Raw genomic sequence first — 20660 nt, forward strand, 5'->3', positions numbered from 1 at the left:
ATTAGGCTGATAAAACCCTCAGCCTCTCTCTGGGACGCTTCCTAAGAGACCCAAATGTACACGCCCCACCTCTGTGCATTGTCTATTTATAACACCGTGAGCGGATTTGGAAAGAGAGACAGACACAGACAGACTTGATGGATGTGTACACGGAGGCTCGCCTACCGGGTGGGGAGGCAGGGAGAAGGTTGAAGACCGATCCCTCCCCCTCTGTCTGCACCTGGACGCCATGCACTGAGGATTCAGCGCCCCAGCGCAAAGGCACACCTCTGGGCCGCCCCTCACTTTGCCTCATTTTCCCTCAGAGTGAAGTCAGGATCTTAGAACAGGAGCGCGCAGGACCCACACGCCACCTGTACAGGATTGTGGCCCCGGCCTGCGTGGGTCCAGCGCCTCCGCTGTGGGTGGGATTGGGGGGCGTCCTTCGGAGGGGGCTGAGGTCACGCCCCGCTTGGGGTGAGGAAAACCAGGCAGACACCCCTGTCTTCCGAAAGGAAATGAATTTCCATTGACCAGAACTTCCCCTTGCAGTAAGGTTCTGGGTGGTGGTTATCACCCCAGGCATCAGGAAGAGGTTTTTCTTTCTTTCTTTCTTTCTTTTTTTTTTTTTTTTTGGCGTACTGCGTCTTACTGTCCCTCCTCCATGAATGGATGACGACATTCAGAGCAGCGACAAGAATCCGGTGGGACACTGTTTCCCAAGTGTGTGTTGGTGGGGGCGGGGAGGGTGTCTAATTTTAGCCAGCACCCCTCCCCCCTGCCTGGCCTTCTCCTGGCCCAGGCTCCCTCTGGGTCCTCGTCTCTGTCCCACAACCCCAAATGCAGACCCCCACCTCCAGGGGCTTCAGATGACCCACCCAAACCGTTAGCCGTGCACCAGCTCTGCCGAGGGGCCGCCGTGGCATCTGGAAGGGTGAGGGGCTGGGGGCAGGGGCCTTTGGTGCTGGCGTGTGAGACTAACAACCCAGGAGCTGCTTGGGGGATGGGATGCAAAGACGCAGCAGGCCCTCTATAAGGACTGTCAAACCCTGCCCGGGGACCTTTCGCAAGCATGCGATTAAGACAGGCTTTCTCAATCTCAGATCTGTGGACTTTGGGGCTGGATCATTCTCGGTCCTGGGGGCCCAGCTTGCACACGCGCCTAGCGGTGTTGAGCAGCATCCCTGACCCTCACCCCCTTAAGGCCAGGAGCCCTCTCCCCACGTTGTGACAACCAAAAATGCCTCCAGACTTGCCAAGCGTCCCTTGGCAGGGAGGGGGAGGGCAAAATTATCCCCAGTTGAAAGCCACTAGTTTAAAGGCACAGAACCCATGGTGTTGACTGAGTTGCAGGATCCTGGAAGGTTATGCCCCAAGGGTATTGTAAAGATGATTTCTCGTCCAGCTCTTTAATTTGCAGATGGGGAAACTGAGGCTGGGAGGGGTGAGTGGCAGAGTCCTGCATGCCTCAGGGTGGACCCCAATTCTGCCTCATTCTGCACCTCTGACTGCTGCAGACAGCCCAGCTGTTAAGGCCCCGTCTAGCATGCTGTCCGCCATCCTGAGCCCCAGCTCCTCAGAACAATAAAAACAAAACGTGAGCTTTGTGCTTGATAAGAATTATGATCCCGACTTCCAGCCCCAGTCTCTTTCCACACTGCCTTCGTTGGCCCCAGCAGGTTGTCAGGATTTGTTTCTTTATTCGGGGACAGAGAGGCAAGGCAGGTAGCCTGGAGAATATAGAGGTAGGGTTTGAAAGTGTTGGTCCCAGCAAGGAAGCTTAAGTATATCAGTCACTAACACTTTAGTATAAATGATTTTAATTGGATTTATTGCTGCCCAGTTTAAGTCCAAGGTAAGGGAGGGATGATGAGCCCTAAGGAGCATGGACTTTGGAGCTTCGAAGCGAAGGGGGCTTATATCTGGGGGCTCAGCTCTCACCTGGGTCCCAACTCCAGACCTACATGGATGTCATCAGCCCTCCACACCTCTGTTTTCTCACCTGCGTCATGGGGCTGGGCGACGATTCAATATAATAATGGATCCAACACTCTTATCGATCTGAGGTGCCACACGTGGGGGGGGGTTGTTATTACGATGACTGTCCAGTGAAACCTCCACGTGGCTCTCCCTCAGGACCCAGCTCTGCTTCAAGCCAGCGCGCCTCTCCTCTGTTCCCATGGGGACCACTGAAGCTACGCTCCGGATGGAAAACGTGGACGTGAAGGAAGAATGGCAGGACGAAGGCCTTCCCAGGTACAGCTTCCCCATTGCTGCGTCAGCCCTTGCTGGGGGCGGGGCGGGGGTGGGGGTGGGTGCCCACCGCCTCTCTGAGGTGGGGCTTGGGGGGCGCCGGGCACGTAATGAATACTTGCCGAATTATTTGAGATGGATCCCCCCCACCCCACCCCACCCCAGCAGCGCAAAGCTCCCATTCCCATGCTATTTTAGGAATTCCGAACATTCTTCTACAACTGCCTCGTGGACGATTAATATTCTTACGGGTGTTCCCACGAATCCGGGTGAGGGTGTGTTTTTACCTGTGGCAGCCGGAGGCATCTTGCCCTAGCCCTGCTTAAAATCCCTGGAGTGGCCCCCAAAGATGTCCGTGTCCTAATCCCTGGACTCTGAAAATGTGCCCCTCTGGGGCAAAGACACTTTGCACGTGTTTAGGCCAAGGATCTGAAAAGAGGGAGATGACCTTGAGTTATCCAGGTGAGCCCTCCATATCATCCCAGGGTCCTTCTGAGAGGAGGCAGGAGACTCAGGGGTAGGGGCAGAGGCGACGGAAGTGACAGATTGGTGTCACAGGAGGGAGGGGCCACGAGCCAAGGGGGAGGAGCACCTCTGGAAGCTGGAAAGGGGACAAAAGCAGATTCTCCCTTAGAGCTTCCGGAAGGAGCCAGGCCTGCCCACACCTTGCCTGCCGCCCAGTGAAAGCGACTTCAGACTCACTTCTGGCCTCTAGAATCATAAGGGAGTGAATCTGTTGTCGTTTTAAGCCCCTAAGTGTGTGGTCGTTTGTCACAGCAGCCCCAGGAGACCCTGCGGTGAGCCTAATACCCTAAATACTGTCCATGCGTATCTAGTGTGTGGTCTGTTTCCCCCCCCAAATGGAGCCCCGTGAGAGCCGGGGCCTTTGGTTGGATCGCTGTCGTCCGGCAGCACAAAGACAGACTCTGGTATACAGTCGGCACTCAGGAGACACCGGCTGAGCGGGTGACGGCCACTGGTAGGAATAAGAAACCGGGTTGGAAGGAAGCCGTGGGCCTCCAGTGCCAGGACGCATGAGCCACCAGGCCTGTGTCCCTGTCTTCGCTCTGCTGGGTGGTGTTGGGTAAGAGAAAACACGGGTCGGCACAGGCTCCCCTAATCCGATGGCTGGACACAAAGTGCATCTCTGCCCTCCTTTAGTGCAAGGGTTTTGCCCCAGGGGATGCTGTCCGAGAGCTCATTATATAACTGTCTGGAAAGGAACAGACGAAGGAGGGAGGGTGCTCACCCTAGAAAAGAGGATCCCCGTCGCTGAGGGTGCCGAGGGCTTCCTCGTGCCTCAGTTGTCCTGTCTGTGAATCGGGTCGATAATGCCTCACTCACAGAGTTGCTGGAAGAATTCTCTGAGGCGCGCAGGGCAAGGCGGCCGGGATGGGCCCTCTAGACGACGAGGGCTGCCCAAATACATTGCCCCCCACCCTGGACGCTTCTTCGCCGTATCTCGTTCGCTCGCACGCCCCCCGCCCTGATCTTTTAAAAGACACCCCCTCTCCCAAGCCCCTTGTTGAGACAAAACGGGGCAGCTGCAACTCTGACTTTTAAGTGAGTTTCTCCCAGCTGCAGAGGGTCGCTGTCCCTTTTCAGTAGCCCAGTGTCTGCGGCACAGTGGCCCTGCTGTGCCGCCCCGGGACGTGAGCCAGCCCTTTGCCAAGGCTTCTGCCTTCCCCGCCATGGGAGGAGTGAGTGCAACTCCTTCCTTCGGCACCCAGCCGCGTCTCCACATAAGCACCTCTGTCTGGTGCCAGAGAACCCACAGTTCTGTTCCTTCCAGCCCAGTGGTCCCCTTCCCGGGGGCGTCTTCCAGCCTCCCCGGGGTGTCAGAGTGCTTGCCCTGTGCCCGCAGCCCCTCCCGCTGCCATGACCTTGTAGCATCTTCCTTGTCTTCCGCCCTTCTGCAAGTTCTTAAGGATCCAAAGGGCAGCCCAGAGATGATGTCGCTCTCTCTGCCCTATTTCTCCATTCATTCTCTGTAATGATACGCACCAGCTGTATGCCAGGCCCTGGGCAAAACACCCGGGACACGTAGAGAACAAGACAGATGCCCTCATGGGGCCTTTCCTCTGGGGCAGGGGCAGGCCATTCCCTCATAAACTTCACAACCCAACGTAAAGTTGCAGCTGGGTTCATGGTACTTGGAGAGCGCCCAGGTGGGGTCTGACCAGGTTGGAGAGATTGGGGAGGCTGGAGAGGGTGCTGACCCCGAGCTGTGAAGGAGGAAGAGGGACGAACAGGGGAAGGAGACTCTGGGTGGGTCCTGAGTATTCCAAGCTCCGAGAGCAGTATGTGCAAAGGCCCTGAGGCCAGTGGAGGCAGGTTGAGGGGCAGAAGAAAAGCTGAGGGGGATCTTGACCAGAGTCTCACAGGTCAGAAGAGGCAGGTGCAGGGATAGGTGTCTGACTGGCATCTCAGCCCGCCTTTCCCTCCACAAGCAAGTGGCTATGGGTTCTGTTGCTTTGTAACTTTTTACTCTGATGTCGTCTCAGACTTTGAGGAAAAATTACAAGGATGGTCTAAGTGCTAACTGTAAACCTTTCCCCAGATTTGCCAACTAACAGTTCACTCCTTTTGCTTTATCATTCCCTCCCACCTCCCTCCTTCCCTCCGGTGTCTCTCCCCTCTCTCTGTGTCTCTCTGTCTCTCCCTTCCTCCTCTGTCTCTCTCTGCCTCTCTCCCTCAGCCCAGCACATGCACAGAGCTAATTTTGTGTTGCACACACCTCAGCAGGTCCCAAAAGATGTGTGCAGGAGTCGTGGGCCCTGACCGGCTGGAGCATTTCTGCCGTCCTCAGCCCCGCCCTTCTCCACGCTGGGCTCGTCTCTTCTAGTTTCCTCCTCTGTCTCAGTCGGCTTGGGCTGCCAGACAGAGTATCACAGACACTTCCTCCCCTCCCCCCCCCCCCGGAGGCTGGAAGTTAGATCCGTGGGTTCGGTGAGGGCTCACTCCCTGGCTTGTAGACAGCCACCTTCTTGTGTCCTCATGTAGCCTTTCCTCTGTGCATGCGTGTGGAGAGATTGCTCCTGTCTCTCCCCCTTCTTATACGGCCACGCCCGATGGGATCAAGGCCCCGAAGGACCTCAGTTCACCTTCATTGCTTCTTAAACACCCCATCTCCAAAAACACCCGTATTGACGGTTGGTCCTTAGATGTTTGAATTGGCAGGGGTGAGGGAGGCAGGGGAGACACAATTCAGTCTGCAAAAACACAGCTGACTACTGGGGGGTGGAGTCAGGGCTGCTAGGGTGGAGTCAGGCTGCTGGGGGTGGAGTTGGACTGCAGGGGGTGGAGTCGGGCTGCTGGGGGTGGAGTCTAGGCTGCTGGGGGTGGAGTCAGGGCTGCTTTGGGTGGAGTCGGCACTTCTGGGGGTGGAGTCTAGGCTGCTTTGGGTGGAGTCAGGCTGCTGAGGGTGGAATCTAGGATGCTGGGGGTGGAGTCAGGACTGCTTTGGGTGGACTCAGGCTGCTGGGGGTGGAGTCGGCACTTCTGGGGGTGGAGTCTAGGCTGCTTTGGGTGGAGTCAGGCTGCTAGGGGTGGAGTCGGCACTGCTGGGGGTGGAGTCAGGGCTGCTAGGGTGGAGTCAGGCTGCTGGGGGGGGGCCGGGAGGAGGGCGGCTGTGGTGCCGCTGTCCATGGTTCTGCTTACCACCCCAGGCCTTCTGACCCTCCCGGAGACAATGGTGCTGGGGGAGACAGGAGTGACAGGAAGGGACAGAGGTGTTGGAAATTGCAGAGAAGGAAAAAGGGTACATTTATTTGTCTGGGCATCTAAGAACGACCAGAGTTGCCAAGAAATAATTTTTTAGGCCCCACAGAAGTATCCCCTCTGGTTCCCTTGCCTGAGCTTTGTGGGTGTCATATGGCTATCAGAAAAGCATGCCTCTACCCGGAAAGAGATTCTGTGGTTGCCACGCACCAGAAGCGGCCTTGGTCAGGCAGAAACAGAGACTGGGAAGCCCCTGAAGGGAGACTGAGGCAAGCAGTGCCCAAGCTTGATGCCCTTGGAGCACAGGTTGGGCGGGGCGCGGGGGAGGGGGGAGCAGGAGGCATGGTCAAAGTCTATTCCCAATTCTCTTGTTTCACATCATGAGAAACCTCAACCCTGAGGCTAGAATCTGAGGGTAGAGCTGCATCAGGTTGACAGGCCTTCTGGGTTGTGCCTCTCCGACTCATGTGATGTGCCTTCCTTCCCCCTGTCCTTCCACAAGCCACTTCTTTGAGGGCTGGCCTGTGACTCACCAAAGCAAGATAGGAAGAGGCACTTCCTCCCCTTCAACGGCTCACAGTCTGCCCAGGAAGCAAGCGATTAGCACACGTACCACGGACTGAGTGCTCATGGTGGGCTCTGGGGCAGAGTGCAGGGTGGGGTAGAGGCCAGACTCAGTCAGAACCTCCTGGAGGAAACTGACCCAGCCTTAAAGGCTAAGCAAATTTACTCTAGACAGAGGAGTGAGATGTGCAAAGGCACTGGGGCAAGGAAGGCCTTGGCATGATGGGGAATGTAGCACAAGAGCCCAGCTAGGTCGTGAGAACGGGGTCGGAGGGTTCACCGGCGCCACATCCTGGTGGGATGCCCAGGTGAGAGATCTGGATTTCATACCACAGGGGTACATGAGTTTCCTGGGGTTGCCATATTGGGTGGCCTCAGACAATAGAGATGTATGCTTTCACACTTCTGGAGTCCAGAAACCCAAAATCAAGGTGTCAGCAGGGCCCTGCTCCCCCTGAAGGGGAGACTCCTTCCCACCTCTCCCAGCTTCTGGTGTGGCCAGCAACCCTGGTTGATCCCTGGCTTATGGACACATCTCTCCCGTCTCTGCCACATCCTCACATGTCCTGCGTCTGTGTCCAAATTCCCCTTTTCCCACAAGCACAACACTCACTGGACTGACGGACACCTTAATCAAGTATGGCCTCTTCTTTTTTTATTAAAAAATTTTTTTTAATGTTTATTTATTTTTTTTAATTTTTGTTTAATGTTTATTTATTTTTGAGACAGAGAGAGACAGAGCATGAACAGGGGAGGGTCAGAGAGAGAGGGAGACACAGAATCCGAAGCAGGCCCCAGGCTCTGAGCTGTCAGCACAGAGCCCGACGCGGGGCTTGAACTCACGGACCGTGAGATCATGACCTGAGCCGAAGTCGGTCGCCCAACCGACTGAGCCACCCAGGCGCCCCATGTTGGTTTATTTTTGAGAGTGAGAGAGACAGACATCGAGCAGGGGAGGGGCAGAGAGAGAGAGAGAGAGAATCCAAAGCAGGCTCCAGGCTCTGAGCTGTCAGCACAGAGCCCAAAGCAGGGCTCGAACCCACGCACCGCAAGATCATGACCTGAGCCGAAGTCAGACACTTAACTGACCCACCCAGGCACCCCCCTCCGCCCCTTTTTAAGATTATTTTTTAAATTGACCTTTTCTTAACTTAATTACATCTGCGATGGCCCTGTTGCCAGTAGGTCACATTCCAAGTGCTGGGAGGTAGGACTTGAGTTATCTTTTGGGAGAGGGGAACAGAATTCAACCCAGCACAGAAAGATGAAAGTCATACGGTGCACCTTGCATATTAAAGAAAGCCCACTTTGCAGGTGGCTTGCCCACTGTAGGTAAGCAAGCACTGTGCTTCTGGGAGCCATCCGGGTCCGCTCTGAGTTTACCCGAGAGGCTTCAGCTCTGCACAAAATGGGCCCTTCCTGGGACTTGGGGAAATAGCAAGCTTCCACCTGGCCTTGAAAGCCGCAGCCCTGTGGGCCGGCGGGGGTGGGGCCTGAAGGGAAACAGCGGGCTTCTTCTCCGGGGAGCCTGGAGTCCTGCTCAGTTGGCTTCTCCAACTCAGGAGAAGTTCTCTGCTTTCTGGTCTGTTCCTAGGACTCACCAAGCATCTTCTGGCCTCAGGGCCTCTGCCCAAATGGAAGGCCCTTCCCCCAGTCTTCTCTCTACACAAAAGTCCCCTCCTGGGGGCGCCTGGGTGGCTCCCTCCGTTGAGCGTCTAACTTCGGCTCAGGTCCTGCTCTCACAGTTCGTGAGTTCGAGCCCCACATCAGGCTCACCGCTGTCGGTGCGGAGCCCTCTTTGGATCCTCTGTCCCCCTTCTCTCTCTGCCCCTCCCCTGCTCATGCTGTCTCTCTCAAACATAAACATTAAAAATATATTTTTTTTGGGGGGGCGCCTGGGTGGCTCAGTCGGTTAAGCGTCCGACTTCGGCTCAGGTCATGATCTCACAGTCCGTGAGTTCGAGCCCCGCGTCGGGCTCTGTGCTGACAGCTCAGAGCCTGGAGCCTGCTTCGGATTCTGTGTCTCCCTCTCTCTCTGACCCTCCCCTGTTCATGCTCTGTCTCTCTCTGTCTCAAAAATAAACAAACATTAAAAAAATTTAAAAAAAAAATATATTTTTTTAAAGTCACCTCCTCAAAGAGGCCTTCCTTGACTGCCACTACTGTGCCTCACCTCCTCCCTCTTCTTTCTTATTTTCCTTGTCGCAGGTATCACCTTCTGCTTCCTCCAACTGTTGGTTTACTCAGTGTTTACATCTCTCCTCTCTTGTATCAGTCAGGGTTCTGCAGAGAAACCGAACCAATAGCTTTCCATTCTCTACATGTATGATATGTATTATTAACCATATTATATATTTAAAATCATATTATGACAATTCTATAATATGTCATATTATAGAATTGTAGATTTACATATAAGTTATACTTGTGTTACTATGTTTATTAATTTACATATTATTTTATTTTTTTAATATTTATTTATTTTTAGAGAGAGAGAGACAGACTGCGAGTGGGGGAGGCACAGAGGGAGAGGGAGACACAGAATCCGAAGCAGGCTCCAAGCTCTGAGCTGTCAGCACAGAGCCTGACGTGGGGCTGAACCCACAAACCGTGAGATCATGACCTGAGCCAGAGTCAGATGCATAACCGACTGAGCCACCCAGGAGCCCCATTAATTTACATATTCTTTATTAATACATTATGCTATCGTATGTTTTGTGTTATATATGCAATTATGTGCAATTACATATAATCGTATGTATAATTGTGTGTTTTTACATGTAACGTAAAGTATAGAACATATTGTATATTTTCTATTTTATTTTGCACGTAAGTATTTTATTTGAACAAGTTTTAGGGGGGCGCCTGGGTGACTCAGTCGGTTGAGCATCTGACTTCGGCTCAGGTCATGATCTCACGATTTGGGAGTTCAAGCCCCTAATTGGGCTCCATGCTTTCAGCGCAGAGAATGATTTGGAATCTGTCTCCCCTTCTCTCTCTGCCCCTCCCCCGCTTGAGATCTCTCTCCCTCAAAAATAAACATTAAAAATAAAATAAAATAAAATAAATTTTTTAACTTCATTTATCTATTTTGAGAGAGACCGAGCATGAGCAGAGGAGGGGCAGAGAGCGAGGGGGAGAGAGAGAATCCCAAGCAGGCTCCCCACTGTCAGCACAGAGCCCGATGCGGGGCTTGATCTCACGAGCCGCGAGATCATGACCTGAGCAGAAGTCAAGTCAGAGTTGTTTCTTCCCCGGGGAAACCTCAATGCCTTTCCCTTGCGTGAGACCCCTATTGTGGAGGGAGGTCTTGTGCTTAAAGTCGCCACCTGCTGGACGCGAACACGTCTACCAGAAACCTTCAGGGCAGCACGGAGACTGTCGCTGCAGCCTGGCCGAGCATCTGTCCTGGCTCCTGCTGTATGCAGCCCGGAGCCCAGACACCTAACGTACGTTTGTGAACTGAAGGAAAAGTCTCCCTCGGGTCCTCAGTTTCCCAGTCTGCACCAAGGAGCTGGATGCTTTCCCCACCCTGACATTTCGGCTGCAGCTGGGCCACATCCTGCTAGGTTAGGGGCCCAGGTAGGCTTTATGTGGACCCGCCCAGGGTTGGGAGGCTGAATCACATCCTGATGAGAACCGGACATCCTGGGCTGCAAAAAACCCCCGCTGGGGTCGGTGCACATGTGCGGACCAGGCACAAGGGGGCAGTAGAGGGCAATGACTGGAATCAGCTTGGCCACCGGGTAGTTTCTCTGACTCCAGCCTGTGGGGCCAGCCTCAGTTTCCTCCCCTGTGCAATGGGCTCCTACCTGCCTCCGAGGATTGCTGTGGGGAGGAAATAAGATCGTGCCGCGAACATTCCAACCCGGCACACAGCGAGTGCCCTGTCCATGGGGTAAGTGAGGGTTCAGACTCGGTCTAGACCAGGATTTGACGCCTCAGACGTTGATGGGCAACTGGGCAGGCAGGTGCACGTGAGAGAAGGAACCAGAGCAAAAGTCCGGCCCCCAGGTGAGCGGGAGGGGCCCACATTCAGCTCCTGGGGGGTTGTTACCACTCACAGAGGGCGGGTCCGTAATTGAAGGAAAGACGGAAACCCGAAATATTTGTGTCACGTCTGACTCGGCAGCAAATTTAAGATGCTTTTAAGTGCTGTGTGGGCAGGACAAGGCTAGAGGTGGGGCCTCAGCCGTCAGTCTGCAGTTGGGGGTCACCTGGCAGGTGGCTGGTGTCTCTCCTGGGCTCTGGGGCCCTGGACTCATTCAGGAGTCACCCGTGTTGGGAGCAAGGGTGGCAGCTACAGACAAGACCGAGAGAGCAGACGTGTGACTTGACTCTTCAGCCCCCGTCTGCCTTTTCTGTCCTTCTTCAAGGCGTGGTTTTCTTTTGAGGGAAAATTCACACAGCATAGGATCAACGGTTTTCAGTGCACGATTCAGTGACGTCTGGTACATTCACAATGCTGTGCAGCCGTCACCTCTATCAAGTTCCAGAACATTCCATCTCCCTAAAAAGTAACCCTGGCCTCATCAGCTGCCCCCCCCCCAACCCCGGCCCCCACGAGCCCCCTTCCCGTCCGTGGACGGGCCTGTTCTGGACGTTTCACGCACGTGGACTCACACCCCGTGTGGCCTCTCGTGTCTGGTTCCCTCCCTGAGCGTCGTGTGTTCGGGGTCCGTTTCTGGGGGGCAGCGGGTGTGGGCGTCTCGCTCCTGCTCGCGGCCGGGTGACCTTCCGGTGCGTGAGGGACACATATCCCTTCACCCATCCATGGACACGGCGTGTTTCCACTTTGTGGCTACTGTGAATCATATCACACTGGGGTGTAGGTTTTTTTTTTTTTAAGCTTATTTATTTTTTGGCGGAGGGAGAGAGAGAGAGAGAGAGAAAGAGAGAGAGAGAGAGAGAGAGAGAGAGGGAATCCTAAGCAGGCTCCATGCTGTCAGCATAGAGCCCGACACCAGGGCTCGAACCTACGAACCGTGAGATCCTGACCTGAGCTGAAGTCAAGAGTCACGCTTCACTGACTGAACCCCCCCCCCGGCACCCCTGCAGTGTGGGTGTTTGTGTGGACGCACGCGTTCATTTCCTTTGTGTCTGCTCCAGTTTGACCTTTGACCTGTATGACCCGAAAGCAACTTCCCGTTCATCCTTCCCCTCCCAGACCCGCCAGTGCGCCTGGATGTTCTGTGAGTGGGGGCGGGGGGGGGGGCAGGAAAGGAAGACGGAAAGGAAGAGGAACAGACAGAGGGAGCGAAGGGCTTTGAAAAGGAAAGGAGGAAGCATTCCATCGCCCTCCTCTCCCCACGGCTCTGGCTCCCCGTTGGGCTGAGCCCGCACTGCTGAGTTGCAGAGGTGAATTAGCGCTTCCCTGAGTCAGCACGCCCTGCAGCGAGGGCCTCTGGCGGCCCCGGGCTCTCTGCAGACCTTCTGCCTCCCGGGATGGAGTATTTCGCCGGGAGCAAAGGAGCCGGGGCGCCTGGGTCCAATGCACCGCCGTTGAGCTCCCCAAAGCGGTCCAGGCGTTGCCAGGAAAAAACCGCCTGGTTTTGCAAATCCATGCCCGGCCAAGCATCAAGGGCCACAAGCACACGGTCGGTGGCGTTACTTTAAAAGACACCCAGGGACTTGGGGTGCCTGGGTGGCGCAGTCGGTTAAGCGTCCGACTTCAGCCAGGTCACGATCTCGCGGTCCGGGAGTTCGAGCCCCGCGTCGGGCTCTAGGCTGACGGCTCAGAGCCTGGAGCCTGTTTCCGATTCTGTGTCTCCCTCTCTCTCTGCCCCTCCCCCGTTCATGCTCTGTCTCTCTCTGTCCCAAAAATAAATAAACGTTGAAAAAAGACACCCAGGGACTCCCCAGACACCCCCCCCCCCGAGTCTTGTCCATGCTGTTTGTTTGCACTCCGCGCTCTGGTGACTGATACCTGCTCTCTGCTGGGTCCGCAGGCCACTCCCGGAAGAGACAGGGATGGACCCGCTTGGCAGCCCCACGGAAGACACGTCCTGTAAGTTTCCACGGGTGCAAAAACGGGCATGCTGTTTCCAGGTCCTGCTCTGCCTCAGGCTGTAGCTGTCGAAATGTCCGAGGCGGACCGTCAGGGAAGGGGGGCCTTCTGCGCGAGGCCTGGAGGGAAAGCGACCATTGGGGGTGCGGGGGGGGGGGGAGATGCGCGGCCGAGTCACGTGGTGTTGCTGTGTATCCTTCAGCTGGTTGCCCGGCCTCTCTGTGCCTCCAAGTCCTTATTATTAAATGCAGGTCGTGAGCTCCCCGCAGAAGGGGGACTGCCAGGATTAAATGAGGTGACATGTGTTAAGTGCCCAGGGGACGCCAGGCGCGAAGTCAGCCCTGGAGGGCTCTGCTGTCCTAAGCGCTCAGGAAGGCTCACGGCTCTGAGGACCCAAAGTCCCAGAATTTGGGGACAGGGGGTCCAGGACAGCCAGAGGAACTGTCCTAAACATGTGTTCTCCTCAGTGGCATCCCCTCACGTGGTCTTGCTGGGGGGGAGGGGCCCCCACTCTGCCTGCGTCTCCCCCATGCATCTCATCACAGCTCATCCTACCCTTTCGGAGGAAAGACTGACCAGAGAGGGACAGCCGCGCCCCTGATGTCACACAGCAGTAAGAGCTAAGACCAGCTCGTCCCAGCTTTCTGGGACCACTCAGGATGGTTGGTCCCCCTAGAGTACTGGGCCTGCTTCTGACCTGAGCACATGGACTCTGCCTGTCGTTGTCACCCCCAGAGGGTGATCTGGGGCGAGTCCCCTGACTATGTTGGCGCTCTGTTTCCTACCTCTGCAAAACGAGAGGTGTGTGATAACCATACCCCTCTTCCTAGGTGTGACTGGTTGAATCGCAGCCCCCAAAGCATATCCAGATCCTAATCCTGGAATCTGTGAATGTCCCCTCACATGGCAAAAGGGACTTCGCAAATGACATTTAGTTAAGGAGATGGAGAGACTTGGTGGTCAAGTTTATGTGTCCACTTGGCTGGGCCACAGTACCCAGAGATGTGGTCACGCATTATTCTAGAGGTTTCCATTGAGAGTCACTCTTTCAATGAGATTCACATTTAAATGACTAGACTCTGAGTAGAGTAGATTGCATTCCCTAATATGGGTGGGTCTCATCTAATCAGTTGAGGGCCGGAAGAGGAAGAAGACTCAGGGCAAAATTCCTCTTCAGCTGTGAACACGTGAAACCCCGGCAGGTTATTTGCTTCCAAAATATGATGGTGGGACAGGCATGGGATAGACGTCCTCGTTCCGAAAAGCAGAAACAGGAGGAAAAAGGGATCGTCAGTCCCAGCAAGTCTGAAATTTGGCAGGACAAATTCCATCAGATTTTTTTTTTTTAGTGAAAATTCTATTCGATTTTCTTTCTTTATTTATTTTTGAGAGAGAGAGAGAGAGAGAGAGGGACAGTGCAAGTAGGGGAGGGGCAGAAAGAGAGAGAGAGAGACAGAATCCCAGGCTCCACGCTGTCAGCACGGAGCCCGACACGGGGCTCAAACTCACGAACCGTGAGATCATGACCTGAGCCGAAACCAAGAGTCAGACGCTTAGCCGACTGAGCCCCGCGCCCGCCAGGTGCCCCATGGCTATTTTGTTTTTATTGTTCTCTGCAAAAGCACACATTTACATCCCGGGGTGTGTGTCCTGAGGTGGTCACCTCTGACCCGTGGTTTAGGGCTGGAGAAATTCAAAGACAAAAAGGGGAAGGAGCTTGTCCGTTGAATTACGTGTCGATGAATGTCTTCATCTGGCGAGGGAGGGGCAGGGCTCTCCTATTGGCTCTTTTGTTTTGTCCTCACTGTCCACCGATGATTCCGTCTGCTGACGCTTCTGGGGGAGAGTTCCCAAGGTCTCTGGAAGAACAACCTGTCTCCCTTGAGCTGGCTCGGGAGCATCTGGGGGCTTACCCCCCGTAAGGCGTAAGGCAACCTCCGTCAGGGGCTAGCCCTGCTCAGCTAGCTGTCGGATCAGCGTTAACCCCTTGGAGGCAGCCCGGGGGGGGGGGGGGGGGGGGGGGAGGGGAGACCACCTCATACAAGGAGACCAGAGTTTCAGCTAAGAGTCTGCAGGAAAAAGCAGTTCAAACCGTGAGGCATACCCACTCTGACCAGCTCCAGAGAGATCCCTCTGTGCCTCAGTTTGCTCACCTGGTAAAGGGGACAATAACAGAACTCGCCTTGTGCGGATATTGCAAAGTCGAAACAGGAAAGCGCTTGGGGGGGGGGGGTGCTGCGAAGAGGGCCTGGCCCGTGCGATGTGATCGGTAAACTTCAGCGATTACGGAGGTGAACATCACCGAGAGCTGAAAAGCAGAACGTGGGCGTCCTCTGCCAGCCCCATCCGGAAGGCAACAGTGATCGCAGGTGTCGGCAGGCCCACCGTCTAGAGCCGGGCAGGCCATCCGTGTGACCCTGACCTGACTCACCGTTGCGAGTCTCACCTAGCGGCCGGTAAAATTAAGTCAGGCTCCGTCTGCGGGGTCACAGAGCCGGGAAGCAGCGAGGTCCAGGCGCCCGCCCTTGACGTCCAGGCGGCGAGGGCACGGCATGAACCTGTCCGGAAGGGATGTCGCCTGACTTGCAACCACCTGGTGGGGCAGACCTCTCACCGGGTCGGGAACCGGGCAGGGGGAGCAAGGAGGAAGAAGCCGCAGCTGTTTTGTTCTCCCGCTTCCCAAACAGCCCCTCCCAACACATTGAACTTCAACGGAGCTCATCGTAAGCGGAAGACACTGGTCGCCCCCGAGATCAACATTTCGCTGGATCAGAGCGAGGGCTCCCTGCTGTCCGACGACTTCCTGGACACCCCTGATGACCTCGATATCAACGTGGACGACATCGAGACCCCGGACGAGACCGACTCGCTGGAGTTTCTGGGAAATGGCGAGGAGCTGGAGTGGGAAGGTGAGGCCCCCTCCCCCGCTGCGGCCCCACACCCGTTTTCCTTGAGGACTTGGGGGTTTGTCCAGGGGGCGTGGCCCTCCCGTGACTCTCAAAGGTGACCACGTCCGAAATGAAGTGCCTCCAACTCATTGCACAGCTGTCCGGGGAGCATTTCTTCGGGAGCAGATCTCGACTGGGGTGCGGGGCGGGTGGCGGGGACGCGGCAGGAAGAGGGGGTGCCCCGCCCCAGGCACGGTCGCCAGAAAGACAGACGCGAGGCACCAAAGCCAAAACTCACAAGCTGATCGCCCCTGGTGCTCAGTGCTGTGAGGGAAACAAGGTGAGATGTGGGGACGGGGCAGAGGGGCTCACCCGAGGGGTGGTCCTGCCCCAGGGGACACAGGGCCGCGTCTGGGGACGTCTGGGGCCGTTGCACTGGGGCTGCTCCTGGCACTGAGTGGGGCGGCCAGGATGCCCACCTGGGACGCCCCGAACGTGTGCAGTGCTGAGACGGGGAAGGATCGGCGTTACCTCTTTAGCTGTTTGCTGGAACTCGGCCTCGAAGCCACCCGGCCCTCGGCGGGCTGGAGGGAGGGAGGGAGGGAGGGAGGGAGTTTCCGCCCCTGATCCAATCGCCCTGCCGTCATGGGTCTATCCCATTTTTCTATTTCTTCCTGAGTCAGTTCTGGTGGTTTGTGCGTTTCTTAGAATTTAAATTTTTTTTAACGTTTATTTATTTTTGAGACAGAGAGAGACAGAGCGTGAACAGGGGAGGGGCAGAGAGAGAGGGAGACACAGAATCGGAAACAGGCTCCAGGCTCTGAGCTGTCAGCACAGAGCCTGACGCGAGGCTCGAACTCACGGACCGTGAGATCATGACCTGAGCCGAAGTCAGACACTTAACCGACTGAGCCACCCAGGCGCCCCGCGTTTCTTAGAATTTAGCTGTTTCGTCTAGGCCACCCGACGCGTGTGCGGTGATTTGTGGGATTCTCTCATCATTGTGTTTATTCCTGTCGCCCCAGAGGGGTTTTAGATGGGCCTCTGGCGGCTGAGGTAGGGGACGCGCCGGAAGGAGGGGTCAGGGCTGGATGAAACACGGGAGGCGGAGGAGGACCGGGCTGTGGAGAGCCGTGTGCGTCACTAGGGGCCGGGCAAGCGTGCAGGGGATCCCGGTGCCAGGCCGCATCGTCTCTCCGTGTGCCAGGCTCCAAGGAGGGCACAGAATGAGAGCGCCCGTGCCCTTGAGCGCCCTCGCGGTTTGATGAAGCAGACAGACACATTCACGGGCTCCGAGCCCCAAGCCCACAGAGTGGTCTAGGAAGCCAGGCTTTCTGGAGAAGGTGGCATTTGAGCCAGGCCGTGAAGGGAGAGCAGGGGGAGGGGGGAAGTGGACGAGCAGGGCCTCTGGGCGGGGAGAAGCACGTGGGCAAGGTCACGGGGGAAGCAGGAGGGTCACGCGTCCACAGGCAGCAGAGGCAGAGGGGGCCGGGGCGGGAGGCTGGGACCCAACGTCTGGACTGAGACGTCCCTTCTGCTCCCTCCCCCCCCCCCCCCGGCTGGCTTCCAGATGACACCCCGGTGGCCGCCGCGAAGAACATGCCCGGTGACAGTGCAGATCTGTTCGGGGACGGCGCAGTGGAGGACGGCGGTGCCACCAACGGGCGCCTCTGGCGGACGGTGATCATCGGAGAACAAGAACACCGGATTGACCTGCACATGATCCGACCCTACATGAGGGTAGTGACCCACGGAGGTGAGACCGCACCCCGCGAGCTCCCCCTGGCTCCAGCCGGGCCGACCGGAGGTCATCAGAGGCTCCCTCTGAAGCTCAGTCTCTTCATCCGAGACAGAGGGGCATTAAGCCCGGTGTCCCCATCAGAGGCAGGCCCGTCAGGGGTCTGCCGGCTCCCCAAGAGCTCCCATGACTCAGAGCCGTGTCCTCCGGGAAGGAAGGGGCTGGCTGGCGAGGGGGTGGGAGCCCGGGGAGGAGCCCGGGGCAGCTCGGAGCGCGAGCCACTCACCGGCCGCCTCTCCCCAGGGTACTACGGCGAGGGTCTCAACGCCATCATCGTGTTCGCTGCCTGCTTCCTCCCGGACAGCAGCTCCCCCGACTACCACTACATCATGGAGAACCTCTTCCTGTAAGTGGCCCGCCCGCCCGCTGCGCCCCGTGCCCATGGCTCCAAGAGCCCCAGCCCGTGGGCTGGACCAGGCTCCCGGGACCACCCCTCGTCACCCCCACTTACTGAGCCTTTACTCTTTGGCGGCCCGCGAGGCCACGCGCTTCGCGTGTGGAAACGCAGTCCACGCTCTGGGCAACCCTGTGGGGCGGACACCTCCTCCTACAGGTGCAGCCCCCAACACACAGACAGGTTCAGTCACTTGCCCAAGGACACAGGGGTGCAGCTTCATAACGATGGAGTAACGCACCTGGCAGGTGACAGAAAGTGATTATGGAGGTTTCCTTCTGACTCGGTGGGGCTCCGGTGCCCGGTGGTTCAGAGGACGAGGAGGCACCTGGGGGAGGTCAGGGCAGGAAGGGGCCCCAGAATCCAGGGAGCCCAGCCTCCCCCCATCCCCCACCTTCAGGTGGGGAAGTAGAGGCTGAGACAGAGGAAAAGGTTTTCTGGGGCGCCGGGGTGGGTCAGGTCATGATCTTGCGGCTCCCGAGTTCAAGCCCCATGTCGGGCTCCGCGCTCACAGCGTGGAGCCCACTTTGGACCCTCTGTCCACCTCCCTCTCTGCCCCTCCCCTGCTCGCTCTCTCTCTGTCAAAATAAACAGACATTTGGGGCGCCTGGGTGGCGCAGTCGGTTAAGCGTCCGACTTCAGCCAGGTCACGATCTCGCTGTCGTGAGTTCGATCCCCGCGTCGGGCTCTGGGCTGATGGCTCAGAGCCTGGAGCCTGTTTCCCATTCTGCGTCTCCCTCTCTCTCTGCCCCTCCCCCATTCATGCTCTGTCTCTCTCTGTCCCAAAAATAAATAAACGTTGAAAAAAAAATTAAAATAGACATTTAAAAAAATAATAGTAACAGTAAACAAAAAGAAAAAAGTTTCTAAAGTCGCTCCGGGAGAGACGGGGCCGGGACGGGACCCGGGACCCGCAACGTCTGGTGCGGTGGGCCGTCCACTGTGGGTGCCCGTTCCCCGGCCGTCCCCGGGGCCGTTGGGACCCCCTCTCCGGATTAACGGAGACGCTAGATGCTGTCATGCGCGTAAAACCCTTGGCGCCTAATAAGTGCTTAGTGAGATGGTGACCCCTGCTATCCCTAGGCCCACGGCCACTAACTTGGGGTGGGCTGGGGTCTGCAGCCTCACCACCCCGAGCAGGCGGGGCTGGCCCAGCACGGCAGGGGGCAGCAAAGAGCGCAGGCGCCCACGGGGCGCTCGTGGCGCGGACGGGGGGCGGGGCTTCCTAACTCCGGCCCCCCTGCTGGGCCCCCCATCTTCCCCACACGTGACCAGGTACGTCATCAGCAGTCTGGAGCTGCTGGTGGCCGAGGACTACATGATCGTCTACCTGAACGGCGCCACCCCCCGGCGGAGGATGCCTGGCATCGGCTGGCTGAAGAAGTGTTATCAGATGATCGACAGGAGGTGAGTGCGTGGGCGGAAGGGCCCGGGAGGGAGGGGTCTTCACCCCCGCGGAGCAGGGGACCCCGGAGCCCCCCCCCCCCCGAAGGCGGCGTGGCCGTAGGACAAACGACCTCAGACCGGATGGTTGAACGGACTTGATCGGCTCTTGAGTCTGTTCCGTGCGTCTCCTGGGGGGGGGGGGGGGGCACCGGCCGTCCTTGGCACACACCCCCCCCCAGCTTGGCGCGCCGCCCCTGTCGTGGTCACGTGGCCTTTCCCCGTGTGTCTGCGTCCAAACGTCCCCTCTTTATAAGGACACCAGTGATTGGATTACGTCCCATCCTGCCCTGGTGTGACTTTTAGAGAATTATGTCGGCCATGACCTTATTTTCTAAACGATGTCCCCGTTCTGAGGTCCAAGAGGTTAGGACTACAACATACAGATCTGGGGTTGGGGGGGGGGGGGACGCAGTTCAACGTGACCACAACAGGGGGTCAGAACCAGGGTGCCCCAGGACATCTTTCGGGGATGGGCCGCGCGACCACGCAGTCAAGAGCTCAGGCCCTGAATGAAGTGACACCTGGGGCTAGAGGTCAGCGTGGCCCCCACAAACCCCGCAAAGGGGGCTCGGCCTTCCGGACCCCCCCCCCAGCCCGGATGTGCCCGCCGGGAGCCCCTCCCTCCCCAGGGCCCACTTGCTCGGCTTCCCCCGCAGGTTGCGAAAGAACCTGAAATCGCTGATCATTGTGCACCCGTCCTGGTTCATCCGCACGGTGCTGGCGGTGTCCCGGCCTTTCATCAGGTGAGGCCGCCGCCGGGGCGGGCTCGCGCGTCTTTGCCGGGAATCCGAATCTTCCGGCTTCTGTGCGTGGGATGCGGACCTTGGCCTCAAGCTGTTTAAATCATGTGCGTTGTTAGTATTAAGGGACGAACACAGGAAAAATACTAGCAAAGCAGCTGTCCCATCCTAAACGCCGGATACCTCGTAGCGTGACAGCCACCACCGGAGAGGCTGACGCTGTCACGCCCGTGGCGTGGATGAGGGATCTGGGGCTCAGAAGGGTCAAGGCACGCAGCCAGGGTCACACAGCCAGGTGCTCGCCCGCCACACTCCCCCCGCCCCGTCCACTCCAGAACCTGTGCGGGGACCATTAGGACGCGAGGAGGGTCTGACCCGCTCCCGGCAATAATGTCACGAGCCACGTGTGCCTTGGGGGGTCCTCGAGACCACCCTCAGGTTTGACGAGTCACTGGACGGACTCCCAGAGCTCAGAAAAGCTGTCGCGGTTTCCTACAGAGGAAGGACACGGGTTAAAGTTGGCGAAGCCCGAAGGTGCATATGGAGGTCCCAGGCGGGCAGTTGTCCCCTCCCCGGGGGTGGTAACAAAAACCCTTAATTGTCCCTGCGAAGACGTGTGACAGCATACAGGAAGGTCCACCAACCGGGAAGCTCACCTTACTGTCTAGGGTTTCACTGTGGTTTGGCCACATGGGGACCGAGTAGCCAGGGGGCTGACCTTAGTCTCCGACTTGAGCTGCCCCAGACGTCACGCCAATGTGACGTGCCCAAGATCTGCACCATAAACCACATCTTTTTAAGTATATATGTATATTTTTTTCAATGTTTGTTTTGAGAGAGAGAGAGGTAGCATGAGTGGGGGAAGGGCAGA

At 57.1% G+C, this 20660-nt stretch overlaps 1 protein-coding gene and 1 long non-coding RNA gene across 4 annotated transcripts in view; one reads left to right on the forward strand and one right to left on the reverse strand.

The window, feature by feature from the left end:
* ATCAY (ATCAY kinesin light chain interacting caytaxin) overlaps positions 1 to 20660 on the forward strand; it is a 31167-nt gene that overhangs the window by 629 nt on the left and 9878 nt on the right. For 2 of the 3 annotated variants that reach the window (XM_019826131.3, XM_003981738.6), the window contains exons 2-8: positions 2116 to 2235; positions 12465 to 12523; positions 15211 to 15432; positions 16982 to 17167; positions 17453 to 17555; positions 18879 to 19010; positions 19706 to 19792. In XM_019826131.3, coding sequence (XP_019681690.1) covers positions 2159 to 2235; positions 12465 to 12523; positions 15211 to 15432; positions 16982 to 17167; positions 17453 to 17555; positions 18879 to 19010; positions 19706 to 19792 — 866 coding nt within the window. In that variant the 5' untranslated portion in view covers positions 2116 to 2158. The remainder of the gene's footprint in view (positions 1 to 2115; positions 2236 to 12464; positions 12524 to 15210; positions 15433 to 16981; positions 17168 to 17452; positions 17556 to 18878; positions 19011 to 19705; positions 19793 to 20660) is intronic. The other variant, XM_045043765.1, reaches the window with a different exon arrangement.
* LOC111557766 lies at positions 16986 to 18885 on the reverse strand. The gene is made up of 4 exons (XR_006589218.1): positions 18703 to 18885; positions 17661 to 17844; positions 17436 to 17531; positions 16986 to 17124 (listed from the first exon to the last, which is right to left on the reverse strand). It is a non-coding gene; the product is annotated as an uncharacterized LOC111557766 (long non-coding RNA).

This window comes from Felis catus, chromosome A2 (assembly GCF_018350175.1).
Source record: "Felis catus isolate Fca126 chromosome A2, F.catus_Fca126_mat1.0, whole genome shotgun sequence".
NCBI classification, from domain to species: Eukaryota; Metazoa; Chordata; class Mammalia; order Carnivora; family Felidae; genus Felis; species Felis catus.